Raw genomic sequence first — 23,007 nt, forward strand, 5'->3', positions numbered from 1 at the left:
GCCTTAAATCTGGTTTATATAATTTCATACATATATATTTCATACATTGGCTCTGTACCATGCCACTGCAGTGATTGCCATTTTACTTGTGGAACTACCCTACCTCCCACTTGTCAATAAGCTCAGAAAATACGGAGGAGCGGGCTTATTCACTGTGCTGTACCTCAGGACCTAGCATAGTGTGGAGCATAAATTATAGGTGGGGTACTTAAATGTACATTGAATGAAGGGCCGAGGTTCTGATCTTATGATAAAAACTGTGTGTTTTTTACACACTGCTTTTTTTCTTTGGGGGTTCTAACAGACCCTGAGGATTTTTCCCCTAGAGAGAAAAAAAGCACAGATGTAAAGTTTTATATATAATTTTTTGAATCATGGTTCCCAGATTTAGAAGCCCTGCACTAGACTGTAGTGAATTCATGCTATGAAGTTTCTTGGTAAACAGCCATTTGGCTTCCCCTGACAAAATGCCCACTGGGACATGCACTTTTTTCATTAAAACATATGCAGGTCCCAGGCAGGATGGGGTTTTACTAGTGTGCGGTGATATTAATGAGTAAAAGTATGTTAGTAAATGTCAATGGAGTCATCTCAGCACCAGACACTATCCACAGTCACCGGATAACAAACATTTTCCATTTCATCTTCAGGGGACTTTTCCTTGCTTATTATATCAGTAGCGTAATTCCCTATTGAATGGAAAAGCCTGATCCTAAATCTCCAGCCATACTGTCCTTTGGGAAGCGTGGCCACTCTAAGTGTTATCTGGCTTTGAATTCCATGTGCAGTTGCTAAGGAACAGGACTGTCCTTTAGCAACTAAGTAGTTCACACTTGCTTTACAGCGGCCTCTGACATCTTTGGTTCATCTCTTTTCCTTGACTGTGAATTCACTGAGGGCAAGGGACACCTATTTCTTAGTCTCTAGAACCGGACTTTGCATCAAGGGATGCCCAATAAATATTTCTGACCAACTGACAGACCAAAACGCACTCCTTGCATGTGGTGCAGTATCATTACTACACGCACAGATGTTACATATACGCTATCTCTTTATACATTACAGTATAAGTGCCAGATACTCTAAATGAACACTAAAGCGAAATGCAACTACCAGGGGAAAACTGCAGAGGTACGCAGTCACAGCATGTCTGAAGTCGGCCATCACATACAGTTCTCTATAGTAACACTAAAATCAAAGACTTGAGCAGAGATTCTCTCCTCAATGTGTCTGCTCAACGTATCATTTCTTCATAGTCTGCCTCTTACTATCTGTATTTGAGAAGGATAGTTTCTAAGTTAAAAAAAAATAATTCAGGGGCTTCCCTGGTGGCGCAGTGGTTGAGGATCTGCCTGCTAATGCGGGGGACACGGGTTCGAGCCCTGGTCTGGGAAGGTCCCACATGCCGCGGAGCAACTGGGCCCGTGAGCCACAACTGCTCAGCCTGCGCTCCGCAACGAGAGAGGCCGCCATAGTGAGAGGCCCGCGCACCGCTTTGAAGAGTGGCCCCCGCTTGCCACAACTAGAGAAAGCCCTCGCACAGAAACGAAGACCCAACATAGCAATCAGTCAATCAGTCAATCAAAAAAAAGAGTCCTCATTTCCTCCTCTTCCCCTTTAAAAAAAAAATAATAATAATTCAAAGCTTATAGTTGTCTTTATAACCAAATGGTATATTTTACTGTGCTAAACCGATCATCTGTGTTTCACCTCTCAATGCCAGATTCCTCTTCTTTAAAAGAAGGTTAATAGGAAAACAAGTATTTCTTGATAACTGCGTTTTATCTTTAACCGATTACTTTCTCGTTTATATGAATTTAAGCTACTAACCTTTAGTCTGTCTGGTAAACAACTAGTTTAGACTACTCCAGAAGGTTCGATATAAAAACAGAAATACACACTAAAATGGCAATAGATTTAAGAATGGGGCTTAAACTGTCGCAGCTCAAACCACTGCTCCATGAATAACTATTACACAAATAACTAAATTTATAGGGCACTTTACATTAATTATCTCATTTAATCCTCCTAACCCACTATCTGGTAGGTACCACTCCTAACTACTTGCTATACCCGAGCTTGGCCAGCTCACTATGTACTGTCTGAAACGTCCCCTCCAACCCCTACCCGCCACGGTGTCAGCCTGGTGATCGTCTAGTGGTCACACAAGGTTGAGCCCAGCCCAAGTGTCACTTACTGGATGAAGCCTTTGCTGAACCTTCTCCCTACAATTAAAGATTTGGAGATTTGCTCCAGGTTTTTCAAAAAAAAGCGTATTAAAAGAAATGAGAGAAAGATCACCTCCTTGACCACCAATAAGCACTGAAATAATTAAGTGAGTTTTTATTCCCACGTATTTATGAGTTAAGCTAGGCAGAAATTCTAGGTCCAGGCCTACACTTTGGACAGCACAGTGAAGGAAGGAACTCTGTTTTCAGAAAACAAAAGTTGGAAACCACCATGCTTGTAGTGCTGAGGCCACAAAGTTAGTCTATATTATCCTCTTAAGAGGATACATTATGCTTTTGCCCGTTTTCTCTTGTGGGAGTCAGAGGGCCCCAATGCAGGATTTGCGTGGTCAGATGTCTGAAGTATTCTCTGAATAATCCTGTGCCTGGGCACCAGGTGCTCCATTTTGTCAACACAGTAAGATTCCCATTATCACTGGCCTGGTGATCACCACTTAAAGGTTAGTAGCTAAATTAAGCTTAACAATTGTCACTAGTATCAATATTAAAGCAGACATTTCTTTGGTTCAAATGACTGTTTAGACATCCAGAGTTAGCCAGTGGAGCAAGGAAATAAAGTCCCTGTATTTTATTTACCTGGTTTCCTAGATCACAAAACCTACAGATGTTTTCCTGGGTCTGGACTTTCTTTTATTACTTCTAGTGCTAATCATTTGAAATTGTTGCTTCTTTTACCCAATTTAAGGCAGAATTCCAAAATTCATTTGTTAGCATTTCTCTATTTTCCTCCACACCCTCCATAGTTGATTCTAAGGTGTTGGGAACTTCCTATTTGTCTGTTTCCCTTAATCTAAGGATGTGCCACTTCAGCTTAGGTTGCAGCCCTCATCCATTTTCCATCACATATTTCTCCATATTGAATTCAAACAGCACCACTACAAATGCTTATGTGAACCAAACAGCTCACTTTTGCTCACTCACAGGAATCTTGCTCAAAAAACAAATATGTATTCAAGTTATTAAATTTGTTAAAAGTTGTTTTGAGACACTGACACACTAAATTTTATAATTAAGGGAATATTTGATATTGCATGACTTTCAAAATGAATATTTTTTAAAACAAAATATGCAAACTGAGGCATTTGCTAAAAGACTTCTTGGTAGCCTTCTAAAAATGTACTTTTCTCCCCTAAAGATTTTTAAAGCTTTGGAGGCTGTTCTGAACAGTACTGGCATTGTATGCAGTTCTAGCTGATGTCTTCTAACCCCTGTGCACATTCTGAAACTTAGAGCCGAAGGAAGCTGTCCAGTTGACAAACCAATTGTTAAAAGATGCAAAGGGCCTTAAAAACTACTTAAACATTGCCCTTAAAGACACACCCAAATGACTGCTTTGTGTTGTGATGTTAACCCTCCTAAAAGTGTCTAACTGGGAAAATAAAATCCTTTTCAGACACAAAGGGTGAAATCTGAGTCATGATAAGATTGCGATGACGCTAGGTCAAGGGAAAGGAATCACTTTTCCTAACCCAATTGCTAAGTGCAATTCACCTTGTGCCCTCTATCCTGCAGTATGTCTAAACATTAGGCAGATTTTATGAAGAATTTTTATTCTCATACGTGAGCATTTCTGTCTTCATTATTTTAAGGGTAGAGAATAAACACTAGCTAAGAGGTCACTACATAAAAATACAAAACAATTTGACTCAAATTATGACTCATGTTAATTCTCTTCCTTACTGTATTAAGAGAATTTAGGGGTAGAAGATGAAACGCTCTCACAATTTAGAAAAGGTTCTGGGAGAAAGTCACAAGTCAAGAACCACAAAGGTTTCAAAGGTACTGACAGTGGAAATTTCAAATGGGTCATCATAGATACCACAAATAAGTTATAAAAAGCAATGACCAATAGGTTCCATGGGAAGGAATTACCTTATCAATCATGCTTTTTTAAGGCATTGTGCTTTTTTAAGACACCATATTCATTAAATAAGCACTGAATGTAAAATTGCTTTCTCATCTAACCGTATAATCTATATTATTAAAGAAAAAAAATGTTTGACCAAATATTTTCTAGATATCATAGCCTGTTTAACATTATATCCTGACGATAGGATACCCTTCATGAGCGTTTCAACTATATCATGTACAACCCTATAATTATGGTCATCCTTTTTAATCCTTATTAAGAATCACTACAATTTCTATAATATTTTAGCATCTAATCAGAATTAATAGCTTTTTCATTGTTGATTAGGGTCAGATGTGATAAGTGACCTCAAACGTTCTTTTTAGAGGCTTCAAGACAAAGAACTCTAAACAAGCACCAGCATCTTTTGAAAGGATACCTCAGGGGGCAGGGAAAAATTAATTTTCCCAGTCAAACAGAGAAGGGGAGCTGGTGGTAGGTAAGGATGAAAGGTTTTCAGGCTTGTTAATAGTTTACAGCATGGGTTCTTCCTGCCTCTCCCTGACCCTCCCCGCCCGAGTAACAATGGGGATGCTGGTGAGATACTAGTGGATGGGTTCTGACCGTACCTTCGTGGGTAGGCTCTGGGTCAGGTGTAAGTGAGATGTCATCCAGCTCTCGCAGGCAGAGCCATTCTCCATCCATAGACACTCGGAATTTGCAAAGGTAGATGGTCTCCATAGCAGCCTGTGTGATCTTGTCAGTGGTGGGGGTCGGCATATCGGTGGGAGGCGTCAGAGCCGACATGATGACTCAGCTGGGACCACAACACACACACACACACACACACACACACACACACACACACACACACACACACAAACCCCACAAAAATAAATAAAGCCTCCTCAACAAAAACCCCAAATCCAAAGCTCTGCAACAAAGCTCTCAAGAAACGGGGTGGGGGAGGTTAAAAAAAAACCACACCTTATGGTTTAAGAACCAACTGTTCAAGATAAACAATTCTACACTATCTCTTCTCATAGACAGCTCCTACCACCTGGCAAAATAAGATGATGCTTGTCTTCTTCCAGCTTCTCTCTTGTTATCTTCCCTTCCCTACCTCCTTCTTTTTCAGCTGAGCCAGAGGCTTGAAATCCTGCACAGCCGATGCTACCTTAGCTGGCTTTGAAAAACTGGCCTCTGTATGAGTAAGTGAAAAATCCTCCTTCTGTGTGCAGGAAAAAAAAAAAAAAGTACAAAAGAAAAAAAAAAAACGAACAAAAAATAAACCAATATTTTCGATTTAGCTTAAAAAAAATCCTGAACTGCAGAAATCACTTCCAGGATCTGCTCAGAGGAGCTGGGATGCTGAGTTCTGATAGGATTGGTCGTGCGCAGTAAGCAGGGTGTTGACCAAAATGGCTGACTAATGAACTGAACTGAAAATTCAGGCTCATGTGACCAGCTGCTCTGAACGTAGGGCGAGCAATTCCCAGGATGCTTTATAGATGCTGCTGATGCAGGGAGAGCAATTAGGCTGCTAGCTCTCATCCTGCACAACCCACTTCCAGACTATGCTAGTCAAACTGTGATCAGACATAACACAATGCACATATCCTCATCAATTCCCCTCTCTGTGGGATAAAAGGGCTGGATAACAGGAAGACAATTGATACTGGGTAATACTGCACAGCAAAGATGGTAAAAGAGGTAGTTAGATTACTTTAACAAGCACATAATTCACCTCTTTTTTCCTTATATACTTAACTATCAAAATTCTTTGCTCTGCTAAAGGTGGTGTTTTAAGAAAAACTAAAGCAGATTTTCCATTTAAATATCATACTCTCAGGCATTCATAATTTCCTTCTCCAAAGTACAAAGACCTAACTTTTTAGATAGGACAGAAGTGCAAGAAAAATAAACTTGAAGTGAAAAAAGTAAAATCCTTCCTGATTAATGGCAATTTCCCCCTCCCTCTTTTGATATTGCTGTATTTACCAAGTTTCTGCATTAGATTAGTTTCTAGTATCTTAAAAATTCTCCCATCCTGGAACATGCTAAGGGCACATTATCCAGTTCTCTTAAACCAATCAACCAGTTTACCCACTCACCACATATCTATATTATCCAATGAGACCTCTATGCCTTGGTAGCAAGAAGTTAGGCACTTGCTTTCTGAGCTACATAAATAACAAGGAAATAAGGGATGACAAAGATTTTCTTTGAAAACGTTTTGGATGATTGAAAACAAGTTTTTGTTTGTTTGTTTTTTGTTTGTTTTTACTTAACGGTCTGGTTTTTAGGAGGAGCACAAAACTTCAAGAAATATGTCCCAAGATGATTAATTGTGTTCTAGGATTTCTTATCAGAGGGATATCTAAAAACTGAAAGAAAAATTTCTCCTTGAGTATTATTAAAATTTCATAAATTTAAAAAAAATATTTATTTATTTATTTTTGGCTGCGTTGGGTCTTCGTTGCTGTGCACGGGCTTTCTCTAGTTGCAGCGAGCAGGGGCTACTCTTCATTGCAGTGCACAGGCTTCTCATTGCGGTGGCTTCTCTTGTTGCAGAGCACAGGCTCTAGATGCGCGGGCTTCAGTAGTTGTGGTGCACGGGCTCAGTAGTTGTGGTGCACGGGCTTAGCTGCTCTGTGGCATGTGGGATCTTCACGGACCAGGGCTCGAACCTGTGTCCCCTGCATTGGCAGGTGGATTCTTAACCACTGCGCCACCAGGGAAGCACAAGTGTTTTATATATATATATATATATATATATATCTGAATCATTTTGCTGTACACCTGAAACTAACACAACTTGTAAATAACTATAATTCAATAAAACAAATTTTTTTTAAAGTAAATGAAAATGAAAGCCATACTGGAATAAAGTGTTTACAGCAAATACAAAAAAATTCATAAATGCTTCCATCCTAATTTGAGATTGAACTCAGAAAAAATGCTAAGAACCAGATTCTGTAGGTAAACAGGTATTTTCATATTGTTAGAGGGAAGGCAATCTGGTACAATCTAAGAATACATATATGTATATGCTTATTTATAACTAGGAAGAAAATCAGCAAGTTACTAAGGAAAATAAAACATTCCAACTAGGTTTACTCATTTCTATTTAAATCTCTTCCAACATTATTCTACATCTGGACCAGAGCTATTCATTCATTCATTCATTCAGTAAATATTCACTGAGAGTACTCCATGTGCCAGGCACTGGGCATGCAGCAGTAAGACAAGATCACTTCTTCAAGGAAGCAGAGTTTACATATCCAAATACTGAATAGAAGTCTTTATTTAACACATTCACATTTAATTACAATGCAATTCCTTTATAGTCAGACATCTTTATAGATTAAAACTTAAAGGGGGATAGTTTATAGTTTCACTTTAAGCCATGTAATACTTCAAAACACAGTTAAGCAGTCATTAAAATCTTTAAAATTACACTGAATAGTTCCTGGAACCACAATACCAAAGAGCCCTGGCCATCTGTACATATGACATCAAGACTCTAGGTCACTGATACATTCTTAAAATATAGAACTGTGAATACGTGAATTAATCTGAATGCTCTGGGATTGCCTGTGTCCACCAACATCTGAATTCAGCCTGTCACAAACCATGATGGACAATCTTCCCACCAACCAAACAATAAGCATTTACTTAACCCTGAACAGGAGATCTGGATTGATTACAACGTACTAGCACAACAAGAACATCTAGGTCAATAAGCACAGAAACTTGATTAACATTCCTTCCAAAGGTCCTTCTCTCCAGGTAGATGACACAAGGAAGGAAGCCCAAAGCAACTAAAACTTTTGCCAAGGAGAGAAAAACCTGTCTGCACTGGTTACCCTTGAGTTTCCCATACCTATCAGTTTGAGGAGGTATTAGCAGTTATTTCAGAAATCAGAACTGTGGGTGGGCAGGAAAACCTGTACTTTTACCCAGTTATACCTGTTTGCAGGTAAACACTCTTGAGTCTTCAACATGACAGTTACTCATTGTTCTGTTCATAAGCAATGAATTTACTATGAAAACACGCACTAAATAGAGGACTAATAAAAATAATTTTAAATATTGCTTGGTAATGTTTTTACATTTGGGTCTTTACTATGTAAACATATTAGCTTAGAATATAAAGGCAATATTAAGTCATCAGTAAGACATACAAACCTTGAACTTTTTTCTCATAATCTTTTCTCATAAACACACTACTTATAAGCTGTATTGAACTATTTTCTCATTTGATTCCACTTGAGAATAACTGCATATATTTGTAAAAGAGTTGTGAGGAGGTCTGGGGTACAGTTTGTGGCCCTAAAACAGAATTAACAAGGCTATGTGAAGTTCAAATCCAAGATAATGATCTGAACAATACTATGTTCTAACTGCTTACCCAGCATGAATTTTCCACATTACGGTTGATTCAAAGCAAATGAGATTCACTTTTCAAAGTTAGTAGTTACATTCCTTTAAAGTATATTTACTCAGCTACTATTATAAGACAAAGACTGATTTGTCACACCCAATGTCCCTGTTATACGATGTGGAAAAATTATTACTACTTAAGGTAGTATCATTTATTGAATTTTTATTTTCTGTTAGGTGCTTTGTAAATATCATATCAAATCCTCACAAGAATCCTGCAAAGTTGGGACTTTCCTGGTGGCGCAGTGGTTAAGAATCCGTCTGCCAATGCAGGGGACACAGGTTCGAGCCCTGGTCCGGGAAGATCCCACATGCCGAGGAGCAACTAAGCCCGTGTGCCACAACTACTGAGCCTGCGGTCTGGATCCCGCGAGCCACAACTACTGAAGCCCACGAGCCACAACTACTGAGGCCCGCGCGCCTAGAGCCCATGCTCCGCAACAAGAGAAGCCACCGCAATGAGAAACCCGTGCACCACAATGAAGAGTAGCCCCTGCTCGCCGCAACTAGAGAAGGCCTGTGCACAGCAACGAAGACCCAATGCAGCCAAAAAAAAAAGAAAGAATCCTGCAAAGTAGGTATTGATATTCCCTCTTTACATTCAAGGAAACCAAAGTTGAGCCACATAACTGGCCCAAGATCACACGATTAGCAAGTGGCAGATCTGGGATCCCCAGCTGCTTCTAGAATGCCCCTGAAGTCCATTATTTTCTTCTAGACTTTGCAGCTTCAGCACTCCATCCCAAGGATTAAATTTTTACTCAGGGAAAATAAAAGAAAACAAAACAAAAGCAAAAACAAAGTAACACAGGCAAGGTCCTCTTGAAATTTCCTAAACAGTTATTTCAACAAAGTTAAGATTTGAAGCAGAGAAAAATTTTAACCGCTTTCATACTTTACACCTTAATGTTTCACAAACCATATATTCCACTTAGTCACCTTTATACATCTAGTTTACGTTTTTAATAAGTGGGCATTTTCTTTTCTTTCTTTCTTTTTTATTTTGGCCGAGCAGCAAGGCTTGCAGGATCTTAGCTCGCTGACCAGGGATCAAACCCAGGTCCCAGCAGTGAAAGTGACGCATCCTAACCATTGAACGCCAGGGAATTCCCAAGTGGGCATTTTCTGAGAAGCTGAGAATTCAGCATGTATCTTTCTGCTTGTGCTGGCGAAGGGTAAACCAAATTCTTCCTGACTATCGTGAAGGATGTCACTTGCTTAACTGTACCATTGAAAAAACCATCTTACCGAGTTCCCGCCACATTTACTTATCCGGGTGGACATATTAAGAGCACCTGATACATTTAGAAGTGTTAAAAGATAAATGAAGTGGGGGGGGGGGAACTATTTTCTAAAATGACTCATTTCAGAACTTCTTTAAATAACAAACTTCTATGCCTAATTTTAATTCTTAAAAAAAAATCACCAATACCCATGAAACCATTGCCCAACTGGAGAAACAGACCAGTGTCTTACATTTACATGCTCCTTCTCTGTTCTGAATTCCTGCCTCCCCTTTTGAGGCAGCTACTTCTGAATTTTGTGTAAATCACTGTCTTATTTTAAAAATATTATTACAAATACACGGATGCCTAAATAATATTTTAGCTTGTTTTTTTTTTTTAACTGTAGCGAAAAGGGTTTCATACTGTATATAACCTAAGCCTTTCACTCAAAACTGCATTTTCTAAGATTTATCCACATTGTAGTGTGTAGCTTGTACTTTATCCTTTGGGCTGCTGTGTTACAAGGTAATAGTCCATCGTATGTATAAGCAATTTTTGATCTATTTTCATGCTGGTGAGCATTTGGGTTATTTCTAATTTTTTTGTTTTAAATGATATTATTTAGATACATTTCAGAAACAGATTTCTGGTAGGTATGCCAATTCTTCTTCAACAGGTTTGAGGGTAAGAGACCACTTCACTTACTTCTTTTACAGTTAGCTGACTCCTCCTATTACTTAGTTCCTATTCTGCACACAATAGTGGTTCTTAAAATTTGTCAACTTGTGCAACTACATCAGTTTGTAAAGCTCACAAGTTCTGTTTCCCAAGGCTTCCTGGGTCACGGTTTTACAATTTAAGAAGAAAAGTCTCATCCCCTCCCCCCAATTTCACTAGTTGCTGTTAGCACAAAAGGGTTCCCTTGATGAATTATCATCATGATGCCATCTGGGAAAGTCCAGATGTTTCTGCTAAATTATAAGATGATTCAATTGAAAGATCATGACTTTGTCACACGCTCCAGGCCTCCCTCTCACTTCCTTCCCTCTCCCACACAAAGATCTATTATATCTACCTCTAATGTTGAGATTGCTACAAGTTTAGGTTTATACACTTGGCAAGCTCAGTATTACTTTGTAGATATTCCAAGGAAGATAATATATACTATGAGTATACCTGAGAAGCTGAGTTATGATTGCTAAAAACACCACCAGGACTATTACATTGCATAATATTTTTCTTGTAAAATTAACCAGCATAAGACTGAAAATAACTCCTACCTTAATTACTAAAATGGATCTCATGGCTACGTGGCAGTGGGTAGTAATTTACAGATGTAAAGCTACCAACTACTTAGTAGACAATCTTGGGAAACTTATCCTCCGCTTGTCTCAATTTATTCAGCTATAAAAATGGAACTAAATAACTAGCTTCACAAAGATCACAGGCTCCATGAGAAGAACTCTGCCTGTTTTACACCCTATTACACACCTGCTTAAAATAATACCTACCAAATACCAGATACTCCATAGATACTTGTTGGTATAGATATGTAACTCTAAAGCACTCTATATTCTTGCAATGATATATTTCCACCCTCCTGTTTCACTTCAACCATGAAACCCCCCAAGTTCTAGAAAATCAAGCTATATTTATGCCCCAACAAACATGTCATTCTAACACAGGCTTTATTCATTTATACACAACAGATTCAATGATTTAACATGTATAAAGCACCTATTATGTCTAGCCTCTATGGATATGAAGAAAGAACAAGGCAATAGACAAGAAACAGGAAATTATAGGTGTTTAAGAAATTCCTAAATCCCTGTCACACACATGGCTATTCAGTGTTGCTTACATACCTAACTATTTTCTCTATCACACTGGTGGCTTGTGAATTTCACATTCATTCATTTTTAGCAAATAGGGCTTTATTGGGTAGAACAAGGAACTAGAGGGCTACTGCTGCCTAAAGAGGAACCTCCAGTTTAGGATGTGATTCCAGTTATGGGAGGTGGTGAAGGAGGCTGAGAGCATGTGGACTCAAGCCAGAATGCCCACAGTCAATCCTAGGTCCATCACTTACAAGCTGAGTGCTTGTTTCTGCGCCTGTCTCTTCACTGACAAAATGGCGATACTCATATTAACTACTTCAGAGTTAGATGAAGTAATGAAAGTAAAATGCTCAACATGGCACTTTACACAAAGTAAGCAGTCAGTAAATGGCAGCCATTATCATCATTTTAATATGTGATTCTGTCTTCGAGAGTACTGGGAAAAAACCCAAAAACCCTATCAATCACAAGAAATGAAAGTCAGTAAGGATGAATGTTCAAGGGACTAAGGTAGAGGAAAGTAAAAAAGGCGATCTGAGTAAAGGGTATGCTGGGGCATCACTTGGGACGTGAGAAAGGAAGAGGAGAGAGGGGTCAGAATTTTACCAAGCCTTCATAACAGGTGACCAGATATCCTAAGTTCATAAAAAAGGCAGGGGAAGCAGATAAATGTCTGTGGACAGTCCGTAAACAGATTCTAAGATTAGAGAGAAAAACCATATTCTTAAAGGCAATATGCTGAAACAATTTCTCCTGCTTTCTACATGCCTTTTGCTGTCACAGTCCGCTAATCTCTCCTTTCCTTACGGATCATGAGGTTTCAGACTTTCCCGCCTCTGCCCCACCATCCAGGCCACTCCCTCTGACACATGCTGAGTGTCATGTCCATTCCGTATGGAGCAAGTCTAGAACCAGACACTCACTAAGATGGGTTGTGCAAAGAGGAATATCATCTTGGCCCAGCAGCCCTCGATTCCTGATCTGTTATGTTTTAGAAAGACTATGAACTTCTCACAATTATTCAAACATAGCTACAGTAGAGGGCATGACAGTATTGATAGGTACCCTCTCAAGTACCACTGCTTTTGTAACTCTAAAAGCATTTCTTTTCACGTAATTTCAAACCAATTCTTTATGCTTATGGTATACTACTAACTTCCCAAAATAAATTTTAAAGCTCATACTTGAGCCACTTTGCACTGTAGGAAGACATGATAATGTTAATAAGGTTTGTGTAGAAATGTAACAGTTGTGATGTTCTGCAAAGTTCATTAAAATGGGATTCTACTTTTATTTATGATGGCTACAGGTTACTTATTGTGTAATGATAGAGAAGCAGCATATCTTTTATGCAACTTGTTTAATTATTTAAGGAATTTTCAAAAATATTAGCCAACAAGGAATTATCATTGTTTCATCCAGTTACTTTGGCTAAACTCTCATCATCATCCACCTAGACTTTTTACTACCTATAACATACACTAGAAAAATATGTTCTCAGCTTCTTGATAAAATTTTACCTGTTTAACACATAGGTTTCTGTTAAAAGTCAAACAAAAAGGGAAAAGATGAGAGACAAAATACAGTCAGGTGAACATGTTTTGAAGCCAATACTATTCTTTCAGTCTGAAAAGTTGCTTTGTTTGCCACCTTTCCGCAGCTGTCTCTCCCACCCAGGAACTTTTTTACTGCCCTCTACCCAAACTGGTTTCTTTAAGGCCTTGGTGAGGGAGTATACAGTGATTAACAACATGAGCTTTGGATACTCAGACAATTCAGGAATATGAATTCATTCTCTGTCCTTCAGTTAAAAAAAAAAGCAATATATACAAATATTGAATTATTATGTTGTATACCTGAAACTAACACAATATGTCAATTATGGTAACCAGCGGGGAAGGTTGAGGGGAAAGGATACTTAGGGAGTTTGGGTTTGACAGGTACACACTGCTATATTTAAAATGGATAGCCAACAGGGACCTACTGTATACCACAGGGAACTCTGCTCAATATTCTGTAATAACCTAAATAGGAAAAGAATTCTAAAAAGAATAGATACATGTATATGTATAACTGAATCACTTTGCTGTTCACCTGAAACTAATACAACATTGTTAATCAACTATACTCCAATATAAAATAATAATTGAAAAAATATGTCAATTATATACCAATAAAAACAAAAAACAAACAAACAAAAAACACTTCTGGGGACAGGGCCAGAAATCTGTGTTAACAAGACCTCCAGGTGATTCTGATGTGTACTAAAGTTTGAGATAAGACTTTTCCTAAAACCAAAGAATCTATATCTCCAGAATATAATCTTCTAAGTCCAACATTACTCTATCGGAATTTATTTTATAGCTTAGATATCACTAAAAGACTGTTATCAAATACTCTGATGAAAAACATATGTTGCACCTGCCTATATGAATTCTATATGAACTACTCCTCCTCCCCATTTTTTTCTTTTCAGCTTTCATTGTTAAATGAGTAGTTTTATGCACTGGCTCTTCCATCGAATGGAAATTCTAAGAAATACCTCTTATAAATATAACCCCCCAAATTGATAAGTACTAATACATGTGAAGTTTGTGCCTCCTTGCCTAGAACATAAAAATATTCTATAAATGTAGCCACTAAGTACCATTATTATCTTTCTAGTCACATTCTTTATTCATAATTGTTTGGGTTACAGAACTATAGTAAAATTTCTGTTATCTAATGAAGAACCTTTTAGGATCCTCAAGTATCCAGAATGAAGCTAAGATGAGAACTAAGAAAAAAGAAAACTCTGAAAGAATGAACCCATGGACGGAGCTCTGACCGCCACAGCAACAGTCAGCTCTACTCACCACCAGAGCCTCCCATCAAGCCTCTTAGATAGCCTCAACCACCAGAGGGCAGACAGCAGAAGCAAGAAAAACTACAATCCTGCAGCCTGTGGAACAAAAACCACATTTACAGAAAGATAGACAAGATGAAAAGGCAGAGGGCTATATACCAGATGAAGGAACAAGAAAAAAACCCCAGAAAAACAACTAAATGACATGGAGATAGGCAACCTTCCAGAAAAAGAATTCAGAATAATGATAGTGAAGATGATCCAGGACCTCGGAATAAGAATGGAGGCAAAGATTGAGAAGATGCAAGAAATGATTAACAAAGACCTAGAAGAATTAAAGAACAAACAAACAGAGATGACAAATACAATAACTGAAATGAAAACTACACTAGAAGGAATCAATAGCAGAATAACTGAGGCAGAAGAACGGATAAGTGACCTGGAAGACAGAATGGTGGAATTCACTGCTGCGGAACAGAATGAAGAAAAAAGAATGAAAAGAAATGAAGACAGCCTAAGAGACCTCTGGGACAACATTAAACGCAACAACATTCGCATTATAGGGGTCCCAGAAGGAGAAGAGAGAGAGAAAGGACCAGAGAAAATATTTGAAGAGATTATAGTCGAAAACTTCCCTAACATGGGAAAGGAAATAGCCACCCAAGTCCAGGAAGCGCAGTGAGTCCCATACAGGATAAACCCAAGGAGAAACACGCCGAGACACATAGTAATCAAATTGCCAAAAATTAAAGACAAAGAAAAATTATTGAAAGCAGCAAGGGAAAAATGACAAATAACATACAAGGGAACTCCCATAAGGTTAACAGCTGATTTCTCAGCAGAAACTCTACAAGCCAGAAGGGAGTGGCATGATATACTTAAAGTGATGAAAGGGAAGAACCTACAACCAAGATTACTCTACGCAGCAAGGATCTCATTTAGATTTGATGGAGAAATCAAAAGCTTTACAGACAAGCAAAAGCTAAGCGAATTCAGCACCAACAAACCAGCTCTACAACAAATGCTAAAGGAACTTCTCTAAGTGGGAAACACAAGAGAAGAAAAGGACCTACAAAAACAAACCCAAAACAATTAAGAAAATGGTCATAGGAACATACATATGGATAATTACCTTAAACGTGAATGGATTAAATGCTCCAACCAAAAGACACAGGCTTGCTGAATGGATACAAAAACAAGACCCATATATATGCTGTCTACAAGAGACCCACTTCAGACCTAGGGACACATACAGACTGAAAGTGAGGGCATGGAAAAAGATATTCCATGCAAATGGAAATCAAAAGAAAGCTGGAGTAGCTATACTCATATCAGATAAAATAGACTTTAAAATAAAGAATGTTACAAGAAACAAGGAAGGACACTACATAATGATCAAGGGATCAATCCAAGAAGAAGATATAACAATTATAAATATATATGCACCCAACATAGGAGCACCTCAATACATAAGGCAACTGCTAACAGCTCTAAAAGAGGAAATCGACAGTAACACAATAATAGTGGGGGACTTTAACACCTCACTTACACCAATGGACAGATCATCCAAAATGAAAATAAATAAGGAAACAGAAGCTTTAAATGACACAATAGACCAGATAGATTTAATTGATATTTATAGGACATTCCATCCAAAAACAGCAGATTACACGTTCTTCTCAAGTGCGCATGGAACATTCTCCAGGATGGATCACATCTTGGGTCACAAATCAAGCCTCAGTAAATTTAAGAAAACTGAAATCATATCAAGCATCTTTTCTGACCACAACGCTATGAGATTAGAAATGAATTATAGGGAAAAAAACACAAAAAACACAAACACATGGAGGCTAAACAATACATTACTAAATAACCAAGAGATCACTGAAGATATCAAAGAGGAAATCAAAAAATACCTAGAGACAAATGACAATGAAAACACGACGACCCAAAACCTATGGGATGCAGCAAAAGCAGTTCTAAGAGGGAAGTTTATAGCTATACAAGCCTACCTCAAGAAACAAGAAAAATCTCAAGTAAACAATCTAACCTTACACCTAAAGAAACTAGAGAAAGAAGAACACACAAAACCCAAAGTTAGCAGAAGGAAAGAAATCATAAAGATCAGAGTGGAAATAAATGAAATAGAAAGAAAGAAAACAATAGCAAAGATCAATAAAACTAAAAGCTGGTTCTTTGAGAAGATAAACAAAATTGATAAGTCATAAGCCAGACTCATCAAGAAAAAGAGGGAGAGGACTCAAGTCAATAAAATCAGAAATGAAAAAGGAGAAGTTACACCAGACACCGCAGAAATATAAAGCATCCTAAGAGACTACTACAAGCAACTCTATGCCAATAAAATGGACAACCTGGAAGAAATGGACAAATTCTTAGAAAGGTATAACCTTCCAAGACTGAACCAGGAAGAAACAGAAAATATGAACAGACCAATCACAAGTACTGAAATTGAAACTGTGATTAAAAATCTTCCAACAAACAAAATTCCAGGACGAGATGGCTTCACAGGTGAATTCTATCAAACATTTAGAGAAGAGCTAACACCTATCCTTCTCAAACTCTTCCAAAAAAATGCAGAGGAAGGAACACTCCCAAACTCATTCTATGAGGCCACCATCACCCTGATACCAAAACCAGACAAAGACACTACAAAAAAAGAAAATTATAGACCAATATCGCTGATGAATATAAATGCAAAAATCCTCAACAAAATACTAGCACACAGAATCCAACAACACATTAAAAGGATCATACACCATGATCAAGTGGGATTTATCCCAGGGATGCAAGGATTCTTCAATACACGCAAATCAATCAATGTGATACACCATATTAACAAATTGAAGAATAAAAACCATATGATCATCTCAATAGATGCAGAAAAAGCTTATGACAAAATTCAACACCCATTTACGATAAAAACTCTCCAGAAAGTGGTCATAGAGGGAACCTACCTCAACATAATAAAGGCCATATATGACAAACCCATGGCAAACATCATTCTCAATGGTGAAAAACTGGAAGCATTTCCTCTAAGATCAGGAACGAGACAAGGATGTCCACTCTCACCACTATTATTCAACATAGTTCTGGAAGTCCTAGCCACGGCAATCAGAGAAGAAAAAGAAATAAAAGGAATACAAATTGGAAAAGAAGAAGTAAAACTGTCACTGTTTGCAGATGACATGATACTATTCATAGAGAATCCTAAAACTGCCACCAGAAAACTGCTAGAGCTAATTAATGAATTTGGTAAAGTTGCAGGATACAAAATTAATGCACAGAAATCTCTTGCATTCCTATACACTAATGATGAAAAATCTGAAAGGGAAATTATGGAAACACTCCCATTTACCATTGCAACAAAAAGAATAAAATACCTAAGAATAAACCTACCTAGGGAGACAAAAGACCTGTATGCAGAAAACTATAAGACACTGATGAAAGAAATTAAAGATGATACCAACAGATGGAGAGATATACCATGTTCTTGGATTGGAAGAATCAACATTGTGAAAATTACTATACTACCCAAAGCAATCTACAGATTCAATGCAATCCCTATCAAATTACCAATGGCATTTTTTATGGAACTAGAACAAATCATCTTAAAATTTGTATGGAGACACAAAAGACCCCGAAGAGCCAAAGCAGTCTTGAGGGAAAAAAACGGAGCTGGAGGAATCAGACTCCCTGACTTCAGACTATACTACAAAGCTACAGTAATCAAGACAATATGGTACTGGCACAAAAACAGAAACATGGATCAATGGAACAAGATAGAAAGCCCAGAGATAAACCCACGCACCTATGGTCAACTAATCTATGACAAAGGAGGCAAAGATATACAATGGAGAAAAGACAGTCTCTTCAATAAGTGGTGCTGGGAAAACTGGACAGCTACATGTAAAAGAATGAAATTAGAATACTCCCTAACACCATACACAAAAATAAACTCAAAATGGATTCGAGACCTAAATGTAAGACCAGACACTATAAAACTCTTAGAGGAAAACATAGGAAGAACACTCTTTGACATAAATCACAGCAAGATCTTTTTTGATCCACCTCCTAGAGTAATGGAAATAAAAACAAAAATAAACAAGTGGGACCTAATGAAACTTCAAAGCTTTTGCACAGCAAAGGAAACCATAAACAAGACGAAAAGACCACCCTCAGAATGGGAGAAAATATTTGCAAACGAATCAACGGACAAAGGATTAATCTCCAAAATATATAAACAGCTCATGCAGCTCAATATTAAAGAACCAAACAACCCAATCCAAAAATGGGCAGAAGACCTAAATAGACATTTCTCCAAAGAAGACATACAGACGGCCACGAAGCAGATGAAAAGATGCTCAACATCACTAATTATTAGAGAAATGCAAATCAAAACTACAATGAGGTATCACCTCACACCAGTTAGAATGGGCATCATCAGAAAATCTACAAACAACAAATGCTGGAGAGGGTGTGGAGAAAAGGGAACCCTCTTGCACTGTTGGTGGGAATGTAAATTGATACAGCCACTATGGAGAACAATATGGAGGTTCCTTAAAAAACTAAAAATAGAATTACCATATGACCCAGCAATCCCACTACTGGGCATATACCCAGAGAAAACCATAATTCAAAAAGACACATGCACCCGAATGATCATTGCAGCACTATTTACAATAGCCAGGTCATGGAAGCAACCTAAATGCCCATCAACAGACGAATGGATAAAGAAGTTGTGGTACATATATACAATGGAATATTACTCAGCCATAAAAAGGAACGAAATTGAGTTATTTGTTGAGACGTGGATGCATCTAGAGACTGTCATACAGAGTGAAGTAAGTCAGAAAGAGAAAAACAAATATCGTATATTAACGCATGTATGTGGAACCTAGAAAAATGGTACAGATGAACCGGGTTGCAAGGCAGAAGTTGAAACACAGATGTAGAGAACAAACGTATGGACACCAAGGGGGGAAAACTGCGGTGGGGTGGGGATGGTGGTGTGCTGAATTGGGCGATTGGGATTGACATGTATAAAGTGATGTGTATAAAACTGATGAATGATTAAAAAAAAAAAAATCAGCAATGAGGGACTTCCCTGGTGGTGCAATGGGTAAGACTCCATGCTTCCAATGCAGGGGTCCGGGTTGGATCCCTGGTCAGGGAGCTAGATCCCACATGCATGCCGCAGCTGGGAGTTCGCATGCCACAACTAAGGAGCATGCAAGCCGCAACTAAGGAGCCTGCTTGCCACAACTAAGACCTGGCACAACGAAATAAATAAATAAATAAATAAATAAATAAATAAATATTTTTAAAAATCAAAAAAAAAAAAAAAAGAATAAACCCATGATTATCAATAGCAGAGCAGCCAAAACAAAGACTCAAAAATTACATCTAATATTCTGAAACTGTTGTTTTGTCAATAAGAGGCATGACAGGACTTTTTGATAATGCCAGGCCAGAAGAGTAGGTAAAACAAAAGAAAGCAGGCAGAAGAGAAGGGGAGAAATTGGCTGGGAAGACAAACTGTTGACAGTTTAGGCAGCAGTGGTGATAAAAGCAAAATCAGGAAGGCAAGCAGCAGACAGCAAGCTTAGTCATGAGGTAGGAAACGGGGGCATGACCCAGCTCCCAGGACCTTAGACGCTCAGGATCCCAGGTCACTTCAGCTGCGTGTGGAAAAGGACCCACCTGCATTTAGATACTCTTAAGGGCTAAACTGCAGGTCTCTGGTAGTCACTGATCTACAATTACACACCGAAGGTGCTACGTTTCTGAGGGTTTTCCCCCCTTTTCTTATGGACCTTTACATCTGCCATTTGACAAAACAGCATTTAATGGATCAGAAAGTGGCTCTTTGCATTCTGAACACAGCTGGAAAAGAGCTGATGGCTGACAGATTTGTGAATCACAGTACTGTAAATGAAGGCACTGCTCTACATTAATTATAACAAAAGGCTGTCTTCTAAAAAGTCACACATCAAGCTAAAACCTACTAATGTGAGGTGAATGCTCAAAACTTTTTGGTTCTGGGCTTCCCTGGTGGCGCAGTGGTTGAGAATCTGCCTGCCAATGCAGGGGACACGGGTTCGAGCCCTGGTCTGGGAAGATCCCACATGCCGCGGAGCAACTGGGCCCGTGAGCCACAACTACTGAGCCTGCGGGTCTGGAGCCTGTGCTCCGCAACAAGAGAGGCCGCGATAGTGAGAGGCCCGCGCACCGCGATGAAGAGTGGCCCCCGCTTGCCACAACTAGAGAAAGTCCTCGCACAGAAACGAAGACCCAACACAGCCATAAATAAATACATTAATTAATTAAAAAAAACAAAAAAAACTTTTTGGTTCTGATGGTTCAACCCTTCCCCTGCACACCTCCCAGTTTTGAGCAGATGCCTCTACATTTACAAATCCCAAAAAAGTGACTTTTGTCTTTTCAAAGTTTGAAAAGCATACAGCAGATGAACTGATTAATGTGCATTCAACTCCTAATCAGGTATAATGTTTTCTAGAGTACTATTAAACAATGAAAAAAGAAGAAACAGAGAGACATAATAATAGAAATACCCATGGAGAATAAAGTCAATGAATAAATAAATACATACATACACATACAAATAATGTATACACGCACATATACCTATATAATACATACATATCTTTCTATTGTAGGTGTGTGTATGAAACTGTGAACACAAAATTGATTTTCTCCTCTTAAATACACATTCCTGGGTTTATATGTAAATGAGAGCACTCTTTCCCCACATCATGGACTCTTCAAGAGCATCCATGAGAAACAGTGAATGCTTCTAGAAGCCTCATTCTCTGCACTTTCCAGGGCTCAACCAGGGCATTCACTGTTAAGTATACTCAACTTTGACGTGGGTACTCACTGTAACGTTTCCAGTCCTTCACAAGGCCTTTCTCCCCTTCTTTCTATTCCTTTCCTAGCTCTCCTCCTATCTCAAAACAGCACATACAAATACAGAAAGAAAGCTGCTGCTTTGTGAGTGGACTTCTTTTTGTACACTGATGTATTCGGGAGAGAAAAGACAAGGGCAGAGATGTGGGCTATTTGTATGGCATTGCTTTAAACATAAATGTTTGTGGTAGCTCTGGGAGTTGAAAGAGGAAAAGAACTGTCAATAGAAGCTGATCACCGTGCAAATGGCAGGGGTGCCTCTTCCCTCCAACACCAAGGAGAAGCCATCTCTTGTCCATTCTGTCCGCTCACAAGACAACTTCTAAAGTTAGGATGGAAAAGGAAGGCATTAAGTGTTACTGAGCAAGGGCTGGTGTGCCCTTGGCACAGAAAGCCAAACTCTGATAGCAGGTGTTTGCGGCAAAGTAAGGGTTTACTTGCAGGGCGTCAAGCAAGTAGAATGGGCAGCTCATGCTCAAAAGACCCGAACTCCCGGATGGCTTTCAGGCAAGGGTTTTTAAAGACAGTTTTAGAGGAGAGGGTCGTAGGATGTGTGATCAGCTCGTGGACCTTCTTCTGATTGGTTGGTGGTGAGGTAACAGGCTGATGTTTCAGGAATCTCAAACTTCTGGTTCCAACCAGTATGGGGTCTACCTTGCTTGTGGTCAGCATGTAGTGGCCATCGTCCACCTGGATGGGGGTCTTAGTCTCTACAGAGCAACTCAAAGATATGCATCAGATGTTATCTATATCCCTTCAGGAGAAACCAGGAGTCCTGTGACGCTACTGTCCTCTTCATTGACTGCTTGCATCTGCTCTTTGGAACTCAGGGAAGGCCTAGGAGTCTAAAGCCTTTTTTTCTACAAACAAGAAACGGGACTTTTGTGCTTGGGAAGGTCCCACAGGGTCCTGCTTGGTTTCAATCCCCGCTTTACTTTGATACTCCTCAATCCTGAGGGGAACAGGTATGGGACAAGAAAGGAAATAGAGTTTTTTTTTTTTTTTAATAAATTTATTTATTTATTTATTTTTGGCTGCGTTGGGTCTTCATTGCTGTGCATGGGCTTTCTCTAGTTGCGGTAAGCGGGGGCTACTCTTCGTTGCAGTGTGCGGGCTTCTCATTGTCGTGGCTTCTCTTGTTGTGGAGCACGGGCTCTAGGCGCGCAGGCTTCAGTAGTTGTGGCTCGCAGGCTTCAGTAGTTGTGGCACGTGGGCTCAGCAGTTGTGGCTTGCGGGCTCTAGAGCTCAGGCTCAGTAGCTGTGGTGCACGGGCTTAGTTGCACCACAGCATGTGGGATCTTCCCGGGCCAGGGCTCGAACCCCTGCCCCTTGCATTGGCAGGCAAATTCTTAACCACTGCGCCACCAGGGAAGTCCGGAAATAGAGTTTTGAATAGAGAGGTTAATCATAAACTTGGCAGAAGAACTCGGTTTTAGGGGGACCTGGTTTCAAAAGTATTGGACCATGGCATGCAAGTAGCTCCTTCTTATAGAGTTGATGAGAAATTGGAATGGACGGTCATACACCAAGGGGGAAAAGGCCCCAGGCAATATGAACACATACATCTCTGTGAATGCATGCAAAAGTTCTGGAAGAAAACTCACCA

General features: G+C 39.0%; 1 protein-coding gene across 3 annotated transcripts in view; it reads right to left on the minus strand.

Moving 5' to 3' along the window:
- RUFY3 (RUN and FYVE domain containing 3) overlaps nucleotides 1-23,007 on the minus strand; it is a 94,116-nt gene that overhangs the window by 67,491 nt on the left and 3,618 nt on the right. The window contains exon 1 of one of the 3 annotated variants that reach the window (XM_068542853.1): nucleotides 4,728-5,543. The exons of 1 other annotated variant lie outside the window; for it this stretch is intronic. In XM_068542853.1, coding sequence (XP_068398954.1) covers nucleotides 4,728-4,905 — 178 coding nt within the window. In that variant the 5' untranslated portion in view covers nucleotides 4,906-5,543. Of the gene's footprint in view, nucleotides 1-4,727; nucleotides 5,545-23,007 lie in introns of those variants that run through there. One more of the 3 variants, XM_068542855.1, reaches the window with a different exon arrangement.

Source organism: Eschrichtius robustus, chromosome 4 (genome assembly GCF_028021215.1).
Source record: "Eschrichtius robustus isolate mEscRob2 chromosome 4, mEscRob2.pri, whole genome shotgun sequence".
Taxonomy (NCBI): Eukaryota; Metazoa; Chordata; class Mammalia; order Artiodactyla; family Eschrichtiidae; genus Eschrichtius; species Eschrichtius robustus.